Raw genomic sequence first — 19706 nt, forward strand, 5'->3', positions numbered from 1 at the left:
GAGTCAGGGGCAGACACAGTGGTTCATTCAGGGGCAACGCTGGGCATTTTCTGTGTTGGGTTTTCTCTGTGTTTGCTCGGCCTCGGAGTTCTCTCCCTGGCCAGTTGTGTACTGATCTCAACCCTGGGTGCCTACACACTGTCTTACCTACTCGTCTGCTGGTAGAGGGTGCTCTCAGATCCGTGAACATGGGACTTGGGGAGCCCAGGCTTCCCCAGCTGTGAAGTGATGAGCTGGGGCCAGAGGAGCCCGGAGCTCTGCCCCCGCCCCTTACCAACGAGCTCAGAATTCTAATTACCTGTATCCACCCGCTCATCTCAAGTACCTCTTTATCCTTCCCTGCCAAGAAGATGAGCGCAGTGAAGGCAGCAGTGCACTGGCAGCTTTCACCAGCTCCCGGGAGCCAGCTGAGCACATCACATCCCAATTCCACACTGGCCTGAAGTCAGCCATGGTGGGTGCATTTACACCACAGAAATTGGCAAACGCAACCTGTTAGGGATTTCCCCCCAGAGAGCTGGAAGTCAAACAGTGGAGAGCACACCACTGGGTATAAGTATTAAAATAAATTATTATTATTACAACTGATGGTCATCCCATTTCAAGACTTGCTGGAGAACACTGCCTTCCCCGAATCTCAAAGGCTCAGAGAGACTCAAAATTCCCTCTCCAGAGACGTTCCATTCTGCGGTGACTGCCCAGAGAAGTCAGCCCTCGGCTGGCCTGTGTAGACTAACCACCACCAGGAGTCACCGACCTGAAGGCACTCAGCCTGGGCCGCACACCTAGTTCTCCCAGAAAGACCCACCCCCTGCAGGACGGCCTCCCCCAACACTCAGTACCCAAGTTCAGTCCATGTTCATTCTCTCATGTAAGCCCCTTCAGAACTATGTAAGATAGACTTGAGGCAGTTTTCCTGCTTTTAGAGGAAATTAGAGATCAAATTAACTCAGGTCAGTCTGTTGAGAAGCCGAAACTAGATTCGAGGAGGGCTGTCTGGCGGAAGGTTTACAGGACTGGCATGTACAGTTTCACAGGCTGTGCACTGCACAACTCCAGGAGACGCAATTCATTAGAGTCCTCAGTTTCTTCAACCCCTGAGGCTATGAAATAGGGAGGCCTTGAGAGCTTAGGTGAAAAGGGAGTTAAATCCCTATAATCATTGGGATAAATTCTTTCCAAAACTATACTCTCACTTTCTATGCTTTGTACTGTGTATGTGTCAGGAAGCCCAGCTCCGGGGCTTATTGCGGGGGCTCCACCCCCTTCCTGCTGCCATTTCAGAGAGGAAGGAGGGACTTTGGCTCTCCATGAAAATCTATGAACCTGTATATGTTTCTTAATTTCTAACATAAAAGGCTATTTTCACTGAGGTAGATTGAAACTGAACAACTGCCCCAAGTTAAGAGGCTGAGGGGAAGTCTCTCTCTTTGTACAGAGGCCTTCAGCCTAAGTAAATCAAAAGGGGCGGCCGACTCCCACTCAGCCTGGTTGTCTCGGTAGCAAATGAAAATTGGAATTTCACTCTGTGCTGCTGACATCCTCCACAGGTGGGGAAAAAACAAAACAGACCATAGTCCTGGGGTGGGGACTTGCAGTGGGAAAAGAAATTCAAGTTAAAGCCAAACACTCCTCAGTGTAGCCAAAGGGAATTTGAAAAACTCGATGACAAGGCCCAATCCTTCCATCCTTCAGATACCCTGGGCATTTTCAGAAATGTGTTGAGAAAGGCCAAATAATCCTGACATTCCAAAAGTCAAACGCATTCTCACCATGCTCAGGGAGCCTTCACAGCCCACCCTGCAGGGTAACACTGGTGGGCAGGGCTGAGGGTATTCAGAAGACACCAGAAATGGGGGCTGGGGACCAGAGGTTGTGCTCACTCACCCCTCAGGGGAGGGGGCAGGTGGGTGGAGGGCTGCAGGTGGGGAGGAGGGCCTTTAGGAGTTGGTCACCTCTCTCCACTCCCTGCCCCGGGAAGAACCTGCTGCAGCTGGGCACCCGCAGACACCCTGGCTCACACTGACAATGTCTCTGGGCACTGCCACCCTTCCCAGTTAGGACCAGTTCCCTGGAGCTGATCTCAAATCATAGCCCAGGAAGAAAAGCTTTGCCCTGGGATGTGGGGAAGGTACTGCTTTCCTGGCCTTGAAATCTCAGCCTTTCTGTTCCTTCCAGGACAGAACAGCCTGGTGGTTGAAGGAAGCCCCTGCAGCCAGAAAGCAAGAGTTTAAAACCCAGTCGCCACTTGAGGACTGCCTGACTTTGGGCTAGTGACATATGAGAAATGGACCATTAATTTATGTACAAGAAGAATGTTGCCAAGTATAACTAAGATGCCAACAACTGTAACGTATCTTAAATGTGCAGGTGTTGTAATATAAAAAATGTGTCACAGAATAGATGAAATACAAGTCTTCAGCTCTCCGCCAGTAACAGTCCCTACCTCATAGGTTGTTGGGAGAGCTGAGTTAATAAATTAAAACACTTAAAACAGTGCTAGCACAGAGTGAGCACCATGGAAGGTCAGCTGTCATCCCCATATCCTCATGACTGAGGAAAGGCCACAGGAATTTTTCATAACCTCAGAAAAAAAACTGCTGCAGGGGAAAAAACCTATAGAAACCCTTGGCAGGCAGCACATCTTCATGAAAAAAGCAAGGGTCTGGACACGGCTAGATCCAGGTCTGAATCCTACCTAAGCTTCTTAGGCAAGTTTCTCTTACCCTCTGAGTCTGTTTCCTTTACTGAAAACGAGGATAAAGATACCGTATCACACTGACTTGTTTTTAGGATTAAAGAATCTAATGTATACTTAGCCATTGGCACAAAATAGACATTTAATAAATGCATTTTGTCATGCGGGTACTGAATGCTTTTCCTAAACACTGTTTGGAGACGATCAACGTCATCATCATAGTTCAGAAAAAAACCATCCCACTAAAGAAAAGACCAGAAAAGTAATGGCAAACAACAGGGCTGTTCAGTCAGCTTTCAAAATCCTCAATCCAGGAAAACAGCTGCTCCGTGGATGTGGAGACGCTCCTGCTCAGCTCGGGAAGAGCCTGCGTTTGGTAAACTCACAGCCTGCTCTGGTCTTGGCCCCGTAAGTCCTTGGAGACACTCAGCTGTAAATTAGGCAGCTGCGAGGGGAGGAAGGACACGGGGGCTGCAGCCCCAGAAGTGCACCAGGGCTCCCAAGAGGTCCAGGAGCGCAGAGGTGACCCAGTGGCCCCAACACGGAGGCGGTGACACCCCACCCCAGCCTACGGCTCAGCCCGAGTGTCACGCCGAGCAGGATGCCCACTTGCTCCTGTAATTCTCGGCCCCTTCGAGTCACACTACGCAGCCCAGTTCTGAAGCTCTTTCCCTTGCTCTCGCTCACACCCACCCTTGGTGCCCAACGGTCAGGTGCTGGTGGCTTTTCTCTCCTTGCCAACAACGCCCCGTCCCAGCTCCTCTCCCTCAAGACACACCCAGCAAGTCCAGGGGCTCCGGGCCTCTGACCTCCACCCCCTCTGGAACACAGATCTCTTGTAAACAACAAACAAGCCCCTGGGTTGACCCCTCCACCTCCAGACCAGGCTGGAAAACCTTAGATCCTGGTGGGCGCACGATGAAGGTGAGCTTCCTCTGCATCCAGGGCAGGAGGCAGCAATGGCAGGTGAGGACCAGGAGGTCACCTCTGCGCTCACCTGGACCTCCTCCCCAGCCCGGAGGAGCTGGCTCAGCGAAAGAAACATTTTACAAGATGATAACAGTTAAAATAAAACGCCTAAATCCCAGTCTTTCCACACTAACATAGGAGAGACTCTGCCCGGCACCAGAAATCTATCTAGCCAGGGGGGTCTGACAGCTGCTGCCCCTCGGAGTGGGTACTCACCGGACTTCAACCTGAGCTCCCCCAGGCAGCCATAAGCATCAGTGAGCTTTCCATACTGGCCTTTAATGACCTCCTTTTCTTCTGGAGCTGGGGAAGAAACACAGCACAGACAGCATCAGCCGAGCCTCCTGTTGGAGTTCATTCACTGCAGCTTCCAATGCAGCTCCCACCCACTCGGAAAAGAACACGCAGAGACAATAGCTCGGCCCCAAGTAATATTTGTGTAGGTTTGAGGATCAGCAAATCACTGAGCTGCAGTAACTTAGACCTTCCCACCACAAGCTCGCTCTCTGGAAGCTCCGACATGGAGAGGCAGAGGGGAGTCCCCGGCTGGCAGAGGTGTGAGGGTTTGAGCCAGGGGCAGGTGCCGCAGGCCGGCCCCGTCCCTCTGCGCCGCAGTCCACAGGCTCAGAAACAGCAGTGAGTCATTGCTCCTTGATGGGGAGGACCTTCCTTCTTAACTATCGTCCACTGGAGGCTGCGTCGTTCAAGTGCCCACCTGCCCCCAGGGACCAGCTAACACATGGGGGCTGAGCAGGAGGCCTGCGGCCAGTGAATCCCAAGGCAGGCTGATGAACAGAGGCCCCGGGTCTTCAGCAGTTACTGGAAACGCCCAGGGCGAGACCCAGCCTGGTGCAAAAGCGAAGGAAGAAAAACTGACAGAGATAAAGACTGTTAGAAGCAGGGAGCCCTTGACCTTGACGATGATGCCACAGACGCCATTGGAGATGCCGTTGGCTGTTACAGGGGCCAGGCCTTTGTACCCCTTTCTCAGAAGAATGTTTCTAAATGCACAGAACAAAACATAAACATGGATGAATCCTCAAGTAAGGACCTGGCAAATACTACTAGGGAGACTTACTAGGGAAGCAGTTCCTCAGCCTCAACTGAATTTATCTATTGAGTTGGCCAAAAAGTCCGTTCGGGTTTTTCCATAACATCTTATGGAAAAACCCCAACGAACTTTTGGCCAATCCAATAATACAAGGGCTCTCCATCTGGGGAGACAGAGGAAGGCCTGGGCAGACACCGGAGCTTCATGGATAGCTTTTGGGGGAATCTGTATGATCTCTAAAATTGTATGCAAAATTTTTGATGTATATTTTTATGATGCTAGGATCCATAATTTTCATCAGAATCTCCAAGGAGTTATATGGTTAAGTTATATGGTTAAGAACCAGTTTAATAAATGACATTTTCCTCCAACAGTCGTGTGAATTTTTCTAATTGATTAGGTTTTTTTTTTTGGTGGGGGGGATCAGGGAGAAGAGTAACCTGAAGGTAACTACCATAGCCCTGCCGACTCCATCGACTTGCCTCAGAGGATGTGGGGCAGATGGGAGGTGGTGGAATGATGTATTAGTCTCCACCGCTGCAGTAACAAACGACCGACCACATACTCAGTGGCCCAAGACAACACAAATTTGTGATCTTATAATTCTGCTTGTCCGAAGTCTCTGAAATGGGTTTCACTGGGTTAAAATCAAGGTGTCAGAAGGATGGGGTTGCTTCTGGAGGCTCCAGAAAAGAAGCCATTTCCCTGCCTTTTCCAGCTTCTAGAGTCACCTGCATTCCTTGGCTCCTGGCTGCTTCCTCACTCTCCGAAGCCAGCAATCGCATCACTCCGATCTCTGCTTCCATCTTCATACCTCATTCTCTCTCCTTCTCCTGCCTCCCTCTTCCATCTGTTAAGTACCGTTGTGAGTACACTGGGCCCCCAGATAACCCCAATCTCCCATCTCAAGGCCCTTAACTTAATCACATCTGCAAAGTCCCTCTGCCACGTGTGGTAACATTCACAGGAACTGGGGATTAGGATGTGGACATCCGAGGGGCCCCAGATGGATACAACCCAGTTCCTGGAGCCCACGGGTCTCTAGCTCCCACACTGATGATAATGAGGATGCGGCACCCTCTCCACCCCCGAGTCTGCTCTCTGCCCAGGGTGGTGACAAACCCGCCATTAAGGGACGGGCCCTGTGCCCTGTGCCATGGAGCCCTCCTGGAAGTGGCCTGCTCCCTGCTCTAGGACAGGTGAAGCTCTAGGACAGGTAAGGCCTGTGAAATCGCAACTCCCCAGGTGGAAGCGAACTGCCCCTTGCAGGCCCTGTTCAGGGCCACACATGGTGTCTCCCAGTCTAACCAGGGAGAGGTAAACAGGCAGCTCCTGGTCCTCACCTCGGTGGACAAGTTGCTCAATGCAAGAGAATAATTCTGACATGAAAAAGTCATATTTTAACCCTCAGAGCTTTACAAAGCCTTTGACCAGAACCCTGAAGCCGGAGTATCATCTGGGTCTCACTGTGCTGACCCTAAAACAAGGCCGTCTTTGTGCATTCATGCACCTCTGCAAATAGTCCCGACCGAATAAACAAAACCCTGGGGAACTGCCAGCCAAAGTAACGTGGTCAAATCCACACTTCACGGGTGGGAACAGGGCTTCAGGAGAAGCCGTGGAAACAGACTGACCCCTTGCCCTGCTGGATCACAGAGGACAAGCCCACACACCATGTCCCCCGCCCCCGCGCCAGGAAAATTAAACAAACACAAACAAAAAAGACTTCATCCTATTTTAAAAACAAACAAGCACAACGCCACCAGGCCACTTTGTCCCATTCGAATCCTGTAAATGATTGACTCCTGAATATATAATCAACACCATTATCCCCGACGTTCACACGTGGTAACTCACGGCAGGTCACGACCTTAGTGCACGTGACAGTCCTGGGAGAAGATGCTTTTGCTCCAGCACAAACAGACGGACGGTAAACAAACCAGGTGGCCTAAAACATCGAAACTTTCTCAGCTCTCGGTTCTGGAGCCTGGAAGTCTGGAAGCAAGGTGTCAGCGGGCCACACTTCCTCTGAAGGCCCCAGGGGAGGGTCCTCCCGCCTTGTCCTGGCTTGTGGCGGTGGCCATCAATCTTGGCCTTCCTCGGCCTGTAGCTGCGTCACTCCAACCCCTGCCTGCATCGTCACGTGGCTGTCTTCTCCCTGTGTGGCTCTGTGTTTCTCTCCTCTTGTAAGGGCACCCATCACACTGGATTTGGGGCCCCCCTCCAGGATGACCTCAATTCAACCTAACTAATTACACCTGCAATGACCCTATTTCCAAATAAGGTCACATTCCGGGGTACCGGAAGTTAGGACTTCCATGGATCCTTTTGGGGGACACGGCTGAACCCATAAGACGTGGTACCCTTTTCCTCTGGTGAGCCAGCCCACTTAAAGGCCAGACTCCCGGCAAACCGTCTCTCCTTTTCTCCACGCCTTCCTCTCCGAGGCCCCTTCTGACCCCTGCAACGTGGAGGCAGGATGCGTCCCATCCCTGTGACGCAGGCCCCCTCGCGGCCCTCACAGCCCCACCTCCAGCACTCCCGGAGGCCTGGCCTCCCGGGCAGCCTGTTCCGAAACTGCCCAACATGCCGCCTGCCCCAAGTAACTATTTCCTCACTTAGTGTCGAAGGAAGAAGAAATCCATTTTGCTCTTCAAAAGGGAGCTCATAAATCAAATACGTACGAGCCTCAGGCAGGTAATGAATGAATGAAGCTGCCAGAGGGGCCATGGGCGACCAGAGGACACACGTCCCTTCTGATGGCGGCACACGGTCCATTCCCACCCTTTTACCCCAGGAGGACAGGCCAGCCCGGTGCCAGCAAGCCTCCAGTTTTTCAAGAGAAATAGGACACTTCTGATTTTTCAGTGTTGGCAACCAATCCAGATTTATTTTAAGCATCGTGTGGGCTGCACACCTCTGCAGACCGTATTTGATCTGCCCGTTGGCAACTTCTGTCCTTCCTTACTTAATGTCTCAAAAATAGACTATGCCTGTCTTCCACACTTTTTTTGCATTTCCGGTAGGTTTTTCCATGTGAGAATGTTTTCGCTTCCCCCGCCCACATCCCCCCCTCTCCTCCCCCATTGGCCATAACTTTCCAGAAAGTCCTCTCGTTTACACTCCCCCCCTCGTCCTCGTCCACCTCTTGCCCAGGGATTCAGCCGTTCATTCAGTGGGCGTGTATCTGAGAGCCAAATGCGGCCGGCACTGTCCCAGGCACAGGGACCCAGCAGGGATCCAAAAAGACCCAAACCCACCTACACCAGAGTCAGCCGAGGCAGACACTGGGCAGTGGCAAAGAAGGGACACATGTCATGAACGGATGAGTGATGACACTGGAGGCCAACCCGGTGGGGCTGGGAGCCGGGAGCCGTGGCACTGACGAGGCTGCCACAAAGGTGGTAGAGCAGCAGCACCTACTCGGTGCCAGGAACCACACAAGCTTCCTGCCAAGGGGGACAGATCAGATCAGTAGCACAACACAGACAGTGACGTGAGCTAAGGAGAAGAAGTGAGCAGGGAAGAGGGGTAGGAAGTGGGGGCAGTGTGAACTTTTACACAGTGGGGTCCAACAAGGCCTCACTGCAGGGGCGACCTTTGAAAGTAGATGAAGGAAAAGAGAGAGATGGCTGAGTGGAGGGTCGGGGAGCACTATGGGTCCAGAAGAGCACATGCAAAGGTCCTGAGGCAGAAGCATTCTTGGCATATGCAAGGGTTAGCGAGGTCAGCGTGTCTGATAGAGGAAATGGAGTCGGGGACACATTGCAAAGTGCTTTCTAGGTGATAAAGAGACTTGGGGTTTCACTCTGAGTGAGAGGGAAGCATTGCAGGGTTTTGAGGATCACTCTGGCTGTCCTGTTGAAAACAGATCCTAGAGGGGCAAAGGAAAGGCAAGGAGACCAGTTAGGAGGCCCTACAACGATCGAGGCAAGAGAGGATGCTTGGACCAGGGTGGTAGGACTGGAGGTGCTGGGAAACGGTCAAATTCTGGTAACACGCGCACGTGCACGCACACACACGCACTTTTCTATTATTGAAACTTCCAAAGAAAAGCAGACTAGTGTAATAAACCCTATGTATCCAACAGCTCTGACTGCTATCAATTCACGCCCAACCTTACTTCATTCATACCCGTCACCCACTCTCCTACACCTCAGATCAGTCTCCTCATGTGGGCCTCAGACAATAAGCATCAACCAGCGTCAGGAATAAAAACTATGGGACTCCATCCCAGCCCTACTGAATCAGAAACTCTGGCCTTAAGACCCAGAGATCTGTGTTTTCACAAGTCCTCTGGGTGAGAAGCACTGCCCGAGATGATTCCAAGTAAATCTCAGACTTCACGTCATTTTATCTATAAATATTTCTGTACGAATTTCTAAAAGATAAGGGCTCTTTTTAAAAAGGGAGCACAATACCATGATCAAATCTAAAAAAAAATAAATAAATAACCATAATTCCTTAACATCATCAAATATCTGCAGATATTCTGAAGGCAGAACCAGAAGGGTCTGTGGACAGACCGGATGTGGGACATGAGAGAAAGACAGGGTTCAAGGATGATGCCAAGTCTTGCTCCTGAACAACTGACAGGATGGCGTGGCCACGACCCCCGGTGTCTGTGAAGATGGATGGGCCAGGTCTCGGAAAGGCACTGGGAGCTCAGTTCAGACAGGCCCCACATTTCAAGGACGGAGTTATGCCATCTGGAGCTACACAGAGACATCGGCTGAAGATACAAACTGGATGCCCCCAGCAAACAGAAGGTACTTAAAATCATGAGAGCGGGGGAGATGGTCTGGGGAGTGCGTGGAGGGGACAGCGTGTTTAAAGGCTGGGGAGACGGAGGAGAAGAAGCCAAAAAGGGGCTTCCCTGGTTGCGCATGGTTAAGAATCCGCCTGCCAGTGCAGGGGACACGGGTTCGAGCCCTGGTCCGGGAAGATCCCACATGCCGCGGAGCAGCTGGGCCCGTGCGCCACAACTACTGAGCCTGCGTGTCACAAGTACTGAAGCCTGCACGCCACAAATACTGAAGCCTGCACGCCACAACTACTGAAGCCCGCACGCCTACAGCCCATGCTCCGCAACAAGAGAAGCCACCGCAATGAGAAGCGCACATACCACAACGAAGAGTAGCCCCCGCTCGCTGCAACCAGAGAAGGCCCGCGCGCAGCAACGAAGACCCAACGCAGCCAAAAATAAATAAATTAAATAAATAAATTTAAAAAAAAATCAGTTGTATTTAAAAAAAAAAAAGAAAAAGAAAAAGCCAAAAAGATATAAGAAAAGCCAGCAGTGCGTGATGTCAGGAGCCCAGAGGAGAGTGCTGACAGGAGGCACGAAGGGTCAGTGAGGTTGGATGCTGCCCTGAGTCCCGTCCCCCCAGGACTGAGCATTCATCACTCTAGGTACACACAGGCGAGCCAGGAAAGAGCAGTTTCCGGAAAGTTGAGGGACAAAAACCTGAATGGAGAGGAAGAGAAAAAACAGAGACCGTGAGTAGAGACAATTCCTTGAGGAACTCGTGTGTGTGTGTGTGTGTGTGTGTGTGTGTGTGTGTGTGTATGTGTTTAGAAATGGGAGGCTGTAGAGCGGGAAGTGGGGTCTAAAGATTTCCCTAAGGTTTGCACGCTGGTAGAACTGATCCAAGGGAGGTAAAAACTGCTGGAGGAGGAGAGAGAGGGGACCCGCCAGCAGTGCCCTGGACTGGGTCACGGACCCGACGTGTGAATGGGGGCTGCCTTAACACAGAGTCCATCCACGCAACAGGAGAGGAGGAGGACACAGGGACAGATATGGTGGGTGGGTGGCCACGGTGCAGGCAGCGGGTGGAAATTCTCTCCTCGTTGCTTCAGTTTTCTCAGTGAAATGAGAAGCAACCCGTCAGCTCGAAGCGAGGAGGCGGAGGGGAGGCAGAGCTGCAGGGGGAGGTGTGGAGGAGCTGTCTGGGGAGGCGGGAGGGGGAAGGGGATACAGGAGCATCACTGAAGGGCCTGGGGACCCTGAAGGGGCAATGAGACCCGTCGGTGTGGTGGTGGGTTGTCTCCAGAAACTTCCAGCCACACAGAGGCAGGTACAGGCGAGGAGAGGAGGACCTACCCAGTGGTTTACCAGGTGAGTAGTAGCGAGCAAGAGAGGGGCAGGGGTGGAAGGGAGAAGGCAGGGGTGGTGTGTGAAGGGGTGCAGAGGGAGGAGAGGCATGGGGGTCGGGAAACGACTGGAAGAGGTGGCAGGTTCACCTCCTGCACTGTTGATGGGAATGTAAGTTGGTGCAGCCACTATGGAAAACAGTGTGGAGGTTCCTCAAAAGGCTAAAAATAGAGCTACCATATGATCCAGTGATCCCACTCCTGGGCATATATCCAGACAAAACTCTAATTTGAAAAGATACATGTACCCCAATGTTCATAGCAGCACTGTTCGCGATAGCCAAGACATGGAAGCAACCTAAATGTCCATCGACAGATGAATGGATAATGATGTGGTACACACACACACACACACACACACACACACACACACACACCCCCAAATGGAATACTACTCAGCCATAAAAAAGAATGAAATAATGTCATTTTCAGCAACATGGATGGTGGATTGGGAGTTTGGGGTTAGCAGATGCAAACTATTATATAGAGAATGGTTAAACAACAAGGTCCTACTGTATAGCACAGGGAACTATATTCGATATCCTATGATAAACCATAATGGAAAAGAATATGAAAAAGAGTGCATGTATATGTAAAAACAACATTTTAAAAGAGGTGGCAGGTTCACGGGACCGCAGTCCCAGTGGGGTCAAGGTGGTTGGAATTGGGGAAGTGAGGGATGAGCTGGAAAGATGAAGGTGGAAGATGAAAAGTGGTACGTCTGACACAGAGGGTGGATGGAGTCTCTGGGCCGACAGAGAAGAAGGTAAAATTGTCAAGGAACCAGGCGATTTCAAAGAGGGCCAGGGGGCAACGTGGTTCCTTGGTGTGCATGGACAAAGGGTCAACAGAGCCTGCAAGAGAGTTTGACCCTAGATTAACCTCCAAGTCCTGTTTCCCTGGTAACCTGATAAACCTTGTCTACAATACTAGATAAGATGGCTTATGATAAAAATTGACCTGTCTGGTAGCAGGCATTGGACCGGGAGGAACCACAGGCGACCAGAACAACGATGAGGCCACAGGGACCCTTGGATGGAGCTGTCCTTTGAGGGAACCTGGAAGCTCAGCTGACCACCGACACTAGATCCTATCGGGGAGTGAGGCTTCTCAGCAAGACAGCCCAGGTACCCACGCCACCCTGGCATCCACACCTCCCTAGCGTCCACACCCCGTGAGTGACCTTACAGGGCTGCTGTGAGGATGACTCCAGAGAAGAAGGCTCCGTGCAGCCCCGCCAGCGAGCTCTGGTTCCTGTCCTGGATGCCAAGTGGGGCGCTGACAGTTTGGATGTTTAGATGGGCCTAGGAAGACCTCCTGGTGGGCGCTGGACATGATATTCCTCGTTGACTGCTTTTATGTTGGAGGGAAGGGGGATGACCTGGAGGTGGCAAAGAGGAGCCTGGGGGGACACGCATCCCACCCCTGGGTCCAGTGGGCCAAGGGGAGTGGAAGAGAAAGGGCTCCACTGCAGGGGGAACAGTGCTTGCCCCAAAGCAGAGCAAAGCTGGCCCGGGATTCTGGTTCTCAGGACAGACCTCTGTCATCAGACAGAGCTGGGGCCGGGGCAGGTCTTGTGGGAGCCACAGGCTGTAGCGAGAGTCTGCTCTACTCCAGGCCAAGCAGGCCGTGTTCCTGGTCAGCAGGCCAGCAGTCTGGATCAGTAATCAAACCAACCATGCGTGCTTCTTTCTTCCGTAATATTTTCCACAATAACACACCTTAAGGAAATTCCATCAAAGCCCAGCCCACAGGTCAGAAAAATAAGTAGGTCAATTTAACAGCACAGACGGCCCAAGACTGAGGTACCATTTGTGGCTGCGTTCTTGTGCCCGACGTTACACCAGCTTCTTCTATTTCATGGTCTCAAGAGGACAGAATCATCAAGATCAAGGTCAACGACTTCTTCATGCGCGAATTCTGAGCTCAGCTCAGACTGGCTTGTGGCTGTTCCTTCCAGAGTTATCAGTTGGGAGCTAAAGCAGCTCTCCAGAAAGACAATGGTTTTCCTTGGGCAGGCGGGCGGGTGGATGGAGGCTGCTGGAGGGTTGCTAAGCAACGTGGAAATCAAAACACCAGCCTGAAACAGAAGCTTGAGAGCCCAGACAAAAGCCAACTGGGCAGACACATCGGCCCTGCTAAGAAACCTTCCTGCTCTCCCCACCACCTCTCCCTCTCCGAAAGTCCAAGCCACGTGAAGGGCGGGTTGGGGAGTGCACCCCAAAAACACGACCTAAGCAGAAGCACTGTCTCCCAGCAAAGCTGTGCATACGTGCGCCACCCAGCCAGAGAAAGTAAGAGGACAATGTATGGTCTCCTGTGGCCACAGCTGGAGAAGCAGCTGGATAAACTCCCCTCCCTGCACCAAGGTCAGCAGTGGCTGAGGTGACCAGCCTGGAAGAGGAGGCCGGCTCCTCGGACAAGAGGGCTTGAGCGCTGGGCAGGACACTGAGCCTTTAGAGCTGAGTCTTTTTTTCCCTAAAAAGAAGGGATCCGGGCCTTTAAAAAATACTGACACAGTGCTGACTAGGCTTCTGATGGAGCCAGGTGACGGGGGGCGGCAGAAGTCCTGGTCAGCAGTGCTTACACCGGCAGCATGGGCTGGGTCAGGGCACCTGCAGGGCCTCCCACCCAACAGAGAACAAGAATGAGCATCCATTACCCCCTTTTCCACAAATGCGTGCAAGCTATCTTTAGACATGGGGGAGAGGTAGATCCTTCAGGGCAGAGTTCATGGGCTGACCACAGACCTCACTCCTGGGCCTTCTGTCCCCCTTCCCGGTCCCCACAAGTGACTCCCCCCCGGGGCAAGTCCCCACGTGCCACTCCCTCCTATAACAAACCCTTCAGTGTGCTTCCCTTGACTAACAAATTAGACCCAAGGCCTGGGCCGGGTGCTGAAGGTTCCTCTCCCAGCTACTTTCCCAGTTTCTTCTCTAACTGACCAGCCAAGCCAGTTCCTGAGTATTTTCCCCTCTTTTCTTCCTTACTCAGGAAGAAGTACTTCCTTACTCTACCTGAGTGCCCCTCCCAGCCCTGCTACAACCCCACTGGAGTGCCTCGTCCCTCACCGAGAAGCCCTGATTCCATGCATGTACACACACACACACCCCCCCTTACCTTTAGAAACCATGTCATGTGATCCATATACACCTTCTAATGCTACACGAGGTGCAGGGAGGGAGGGGGAGAGAAGGGGAAAGTCACACCCTTTCACACTTCAATCCCATCACTCAACAAGGATGCTAGATGCCTACTGTGTGCCAGGTGCTGCTCCAGGCACTGGGGGAAGCAGCAGTGAGGCAGGGATATGACCAGCAGGAGAAGCATCCTTCAGGAAGCAGGTGTGATCACCTGGGTGATGCTACGGGCAGACCTGCGTGGGATCCGGCAAGGTAGCCATCTCTGGTGACCCTGATGAAGGGCTTCAGAGTACCAAAGGGCGAGCACCAGAGCCTGCCTGAAACTGTGTCACGGAGAGCAGGAGGAGGGAGAGCGGAGACAGCACCTTCACATGGGGGAACGGAACAGAGAAAGGAGGCGGAGGGTTGGGGTCGAGAGAGGGTGTTTCTAAACATGAACCGTCTGTTGGTGCAATGGTGGAAAGCATCCAGCTAGGAAGGGAAGGGAGGACGCGGGGAGCAGAGTCTTCAGAGGTGAGAGGGGACAGGACCAGTGCAAAGGAGGAAGAACAGGAGCACAGAGGTCACGTGCCCTAACGGAGGGAGGCGGTGCCACCGGCACGGGGCAGGCAGGGGAGGTGACGGGGTCTGTCAGAGTTCTGCTTTAACTACTTGCATTCTCTCAGTGAAACAGGGAGTGAAATCATTAGCGGAGAGGGACAAGGTGTTGAAGGCCTGAGATGAGAAACAGTCATCCCGGAGGGCGGAAGAGAAACCTGACTAGGCAAATGCAACGAGGCGACCGAACCAGCACTGGAAACCCTTAGGAAGCTGTGGCAGACAAATCAGTGTGGTCGGGTTTTTCTCCAGCTGCGTCCAGCAACATGAGGGTGTGCACGTAGTGGGGGGAGAGGACTAACGCAGGGCCAGGGGTTTTGCCTGGCAAGTATGAAGGAGAGAGTGGTTGAAAGAGGGGAGAGCGTGTGCAAGAGGAAACATCAGCATGGATGGGAACTGAAGCAGGACAAGGAGGCAAGAGAGGATGTGAGGGCAGGGAAGGTGCTGGGAAGGTTCGGGGGCCGCAGACTCAAGGTCTGAGTAGGGGTCCTGCGCGGGTTAGGAGGGCAGAAGGTAGCAGAGAGGATGCTTGATGCTGAACTTCCAGGGCGGTATAATGACTGGTGATGAGAAGGCCAGCGGCGTGAAGGGGGATGGAAGGAAAGACTTGGCAGTGAGGAGGTGAGAGCAGCTAATGGGCACGACCATACCTAGGATGGGACAGGAGAGGTGGCGGAAGAGCTGGTTGAGCCAGGAGCCCAGCCCTCCATGAATGGGAGCATGGCCGAGAGGCAGGCAGTCTTCCAGGGAGGGATAGGGACCTGCGGGAGAGCAGCGGTGAGGAACACAGACAATGACCCCGCCTCCAGCAAGGCCGCCGGGTTTGGGGGGATGCATGAAGGTGAGGTCGGGACACAGTTCCAGGAGGCTGGGGTGAGAGTTGATCAATCTCCCCAAGGTCGATTACTACTCTATATTTTAATCCAGAATCCAGACAACAGTCGATAATTCATTTCCTAGGCTTCTCTGGTTTAAAATTTTTTTTGTTTGGTCAGATTCATTAGGGATCTGACAGAGCAGTTTGTTCACCTGTGTTAGATGCTCAGAAACTGTCACAGCACTGCAGCCACGCTCTTTGGGGACCTCTGACCTCTGACAAACTCGGGAGCACACAGGTCCAGGGAAGACGAGGGAAGTTCAGCTCAGCGCAGACACGTTATTATCGCTTTATTACCGACACCCCACACGTAGGTAATATCTAGGGGCGTAGTTTGTGACAGGTGTGGCCTCTTTCTCCATATATGTCTATAAACTAAACACACCTGCTTACTCACAGAGGCCCCACCCAACATCAACGGGAAACGGTCACAGTTTCTTTGTTTTTTTTAACAAAAGGGCGGGAGAAACCTTCTCAAATGAACCTAGTTACAGTGTTTTGTTGATTTGGAAACTGCCTCCTCCAAATTACCCTCCAGCCAAAGGCTTTCTGTACCTGGAATTAGCTCTAGTCTCGAAAACAGAGAAGCCTGTGGCTGGCTCAGAACCTGGCCTTAGAATCTTCATCCCTTCACAGCAGGGATTCCCCAAGTGTACCCTAGGGACACTGGTCACCATCAGGTGTTGGTGTATGTTCTGTGAACTAAAGGTCAAAGGTGTCTGGGGAAGGCAGGGCTGTCTCAGTAGGTGGATTTACTGCAGGGCCTGGCCATCTTTCATATGCTAACTCATGCTGGACATCTCCAAGGGGTCACCGTGTCCAGACTCCCCCAGTCATTTGCCACAAAATCCTTTCGTTTGGGGAGCCCCTCTCTGGGGAAGTTTGCCTTTACAGAATGCCTCTGAAGCCTGTCCCACACTCCTTCCAGGGAGCCAATTCTGTCCTCCCCAACCCTGGCTTTTTTTGACAGGTGCCATACCTCTCACCAGCCCCAACCTCTGGCCATGGTGGCCCTGTCCTACTTACTGCCACTCCTGGCCCTGCCACAGCTGTTGTTCATGTCCCAAGCACCTGAGCCCTGCCCTGACGTTCCCAGCACTGAGCTGGGCTGGAACCTGGGCAGGTGTGTCCCCAGAGGACAAGTTAAATCTGGGCTTGTCTGGGAGCCAGTCATGAGAACCAAACATCTGCTGGGAGAGGGGTGAGCCTAAGGGGACGGACAGGTATGAGGGCACAGCTGCAGGCCAGGGGGGAGGGGTGATGCTGAGGAAGTACATTATCTGTCACCCGGGGCTTCCACTGAATCTCAGGAGGGAGAAGGCAAGAGAAGTGGAGCAAGAGAGAGAAAAGCACTCATCCGTCTAACACGGATGACGGCGCTCAGTAGAGCTGGCAGTGTTGGCTCCACTGCCTGGGCCATTTGTATTTTTCCTCTTGAGAATTACTAAGTATGGCTTTTGCCAGTTTTTCTGTTGAATGATTGGTCCTTCTTCTTCGTGATCTGTAGGCGTGTTTTTATAGCATACAATGATCATCAGTCCTGTATTTGTCCCTGTATATGTTGCAAAGGGCTGTACATAGTTCCCTTCCAGCCTGCTGCTTGTCTTTTAACTATATTTATGGTGTCTTTTGATATCCCAGAGTTTAAAATGTTTCTGTAGTCAAATCTATCAGTCTGACACGGGGTAAAGGAGGAGCAGGGGGCCCTAGGGTGCCACCAACGCTGTTTCCAGATCTTCACGCTGGTTATACGACATGTTCACTTCGTGAAAATTCACAGAACTGTCCACTTAGGATTTGTTCATTTCTCTGTATATGTTATACTTCAATAAAAAACAGTTCTTAAATCTCTCAGGTTATTTTTTCCTTTATGACTTCTGAGTTTTATGCTTTGCTTAAAAGGGCTTTCTGTACCATTACACTGTGGAAGCTTCTCCTATGTTTTTTTCTAAAACTTTAAAAGTGGGATTTCTTTACATTTAACTCTTAAGTACCTCTGGAATTTATATATGATTTAATGTAGGGCTCTAACTTAATTCGTGTCCACATGGGCTTAACAAATCCTTTTTCTGACTCTCCAGCTCTGGTTCCCTGGGAACCCATAATGGTAAAACATAAACCACCAGATAAACCAGATAACACTGCTTATGGTCAAAATGAACTTCATGAATGAGGAAGCCCCAGTGGGGACACCAGGCTTGGGGCTTCCTTAAGTGCGACAACTTTTGTAGCTGAGCATGCCCCTTTGTGAACTCCGGAAACCATACCTATGGGGGTTTTATAAGGGATCCTAGCTCCTGCAGGCACAAGGCTGTAAGCTGGAGAGAAGCTAGCTAGCGACAGACAGCTGTGTGAACAGTCACCTGCGTGAACTGCGGCAAAGACTACTCACTCCCTGGAAGAGGAACCACCCGGCATTGACCTGTGGGGCAAGCCCTTCTCCTTTCTGACCAGACAGCCAAGCGGGACCTGCTCTGAAATATTTGGCTGAACAAAGGAAGTGCCAAGTTGCACAAACACCATTTACGGAGCATCCACCTTTTCCCCCACTGATTTAAATTGTTACCTTAATAATAAACTAAATTACTCTATTTACACGAGTCTGTTTTGAGCCCTCTCCTCTAGTCTATTGATTTTTGCCTATTAAATCATTGTTAAGGCTTTATAGTATGATTTACTCTCTGGTAGATCAAGCCTGTCCGGATCTTTTTCAAAATCTTCTTGGCTATTTTGGCCATTTCTTCATCATTTGGCAGTGTTTCCTGAGCCTCTCCTCACGTCAGACAGTGTTGAGAACACCCCCCCCCCTTATTAGTTTCTTGGGGCTGCCGAACAAAATACCACAAGCTGGAGAATTAAAGCAACTTGCACTTGATTAATCAACTGCAAATCCAGCTGGGGGCAGGGCCAGGCTCCCTCTGGAGGCTCCAGGGAGGATCCTTCCCGCCGGTTCGCGCTTCCAGGAGCCCCAGGCATTCCTTGGCTGGTGGCAGCATCACTTCCATCTCCGCCTGTCTTCATGTGGCCATCTCCCCTCTGTGTGTGTGTGTCTTCACATGACATTCTCCCCTCTGTGAGTACCTGTCTCTGTGTCTCCTCTTCTTACAAGGACACCAGTCCTACAGGATTAAGGGCCCACCCTACTTCAGGATGACCTCATCTTAATTCACACCTTAATTACGGCGACAAAGACCCTATTTCCAAGTAAGGTGACATTCAGTTAGAGGGGTTAGGACTTGAACATATCTTTTTGGGGCGGACAGTGCAACCTACAACATCCTGCTCCCAAGGAGCTGGCATGCTCAAGACCCAACAGATGTTGCAAGCAAATAAATAAGGTAATTTCAGTGACACGTGCTACAGAGACAAGAAAACAGGTGAAGGAACAGAGACAGTTGAGGCGTGGAGGCCGTGGGCTGGTTTGGCTAAGGGTGGTCAGGAACGTCTTGCCAAAGTCACCGAGTTAGGCCTGAACGAGGACAAGGTGGCCAGACAGAGGTCTGGGAAGAGCACTGCGGGCAGAGGGCACAGCCAGGGCAGAGGTGCTGAGGCAGGAGCCGGTCAGGGTCACTCAAGAAGAGTGAGCCCGGGAAATGGAGGGAGACAGGCTGGAGAAAGAGCCAGAGCAGAGGACACAGGCCGTGCAGGCTCGGTCAGGCCGCTGCCTGGGGTCAAGGGGACGGCCCGGGAGTGGCAGCCAAGAGGCCACTTAGGAGGTGGCATGTGGTCCAAGGGAGAGAAGCAGTGGCTGGACTAGTGCCGTAGCAACTGCAACAGGGGAACCGGTGGATTCAGACGTATTTTGGAGGTAGAGTGGTCTGGACGTCCTGGTGGATTGGACGGAATGGAGGAGAAGATAGGGATCTGGATGACTCACAGGTTCTGTCCAGAGCAACTGGCCCACCCACGGGGGGCTGCCTTACTCAGAACGGGAGGATTAAGATAAGCACAAGTTTAAGTGGGGGTGGGGGGGAGTCCCAGATATACTTTAAAGTCAGCCTGTTACGTTTTATATCAAACTCCCGTGGGGGCTTCCCTGGTGGCACAGTGGTTAAGAATCCACCTGCCAATGCAGGGGACACGGGTTCGATCCCTGGTCCAGGAAGATCCCACATGCTGTGGAGCAACTAAGCCCGTGCACCACAACTACTGAGCCTGCGCTCTAGAGCCCGCGAGCCACAACTACTGAGCCCACGTGCCACAACTACTGAACCTGTG

General features: G+C 51.9%; 1 protein-coding gene across 5 annotated transcripts in view; it reads right to left on the reverse strand.

Annotated features, from left to right (window-relative positions):
- Positions 1 to 19706, reverse strand: part of SYNJ2 (synaptojanin 2) — a 97651-nt gene that overhangs the window by 59867 nt on the left and 18078 nt on the right. For all 5 annotated transcript variants that reach the window (XM_061206819.1, XM_061206820.1, XM_061206818.1 and 2 more), the window contains exon 2: positions 3884 to 3970. In XM_061206819.1, the coding sequence (XP_061062802.1) occupies positions 3884 to 3970 (87 nt within the window). The remainder of the gene's footprint in view (positions 1 to 3883; positions 3971 to 19706) is intronic.

The sequence above is a fragment of the Eubalaena glacialis genome, chromosome 12 (assembly GCF_028564815.1).
Source record: "Eubalaena glacialis isolate mEubGla1 chromosome 12, mEubGla1.1.hap2.+ XY, whole genome shotgun sequence".
NCBI lineage: Eukaryota > Metazoa > Chordata > Mammalia > Artiodactyla > Balaenidae > Eubalaena > Eubalaena glacialis.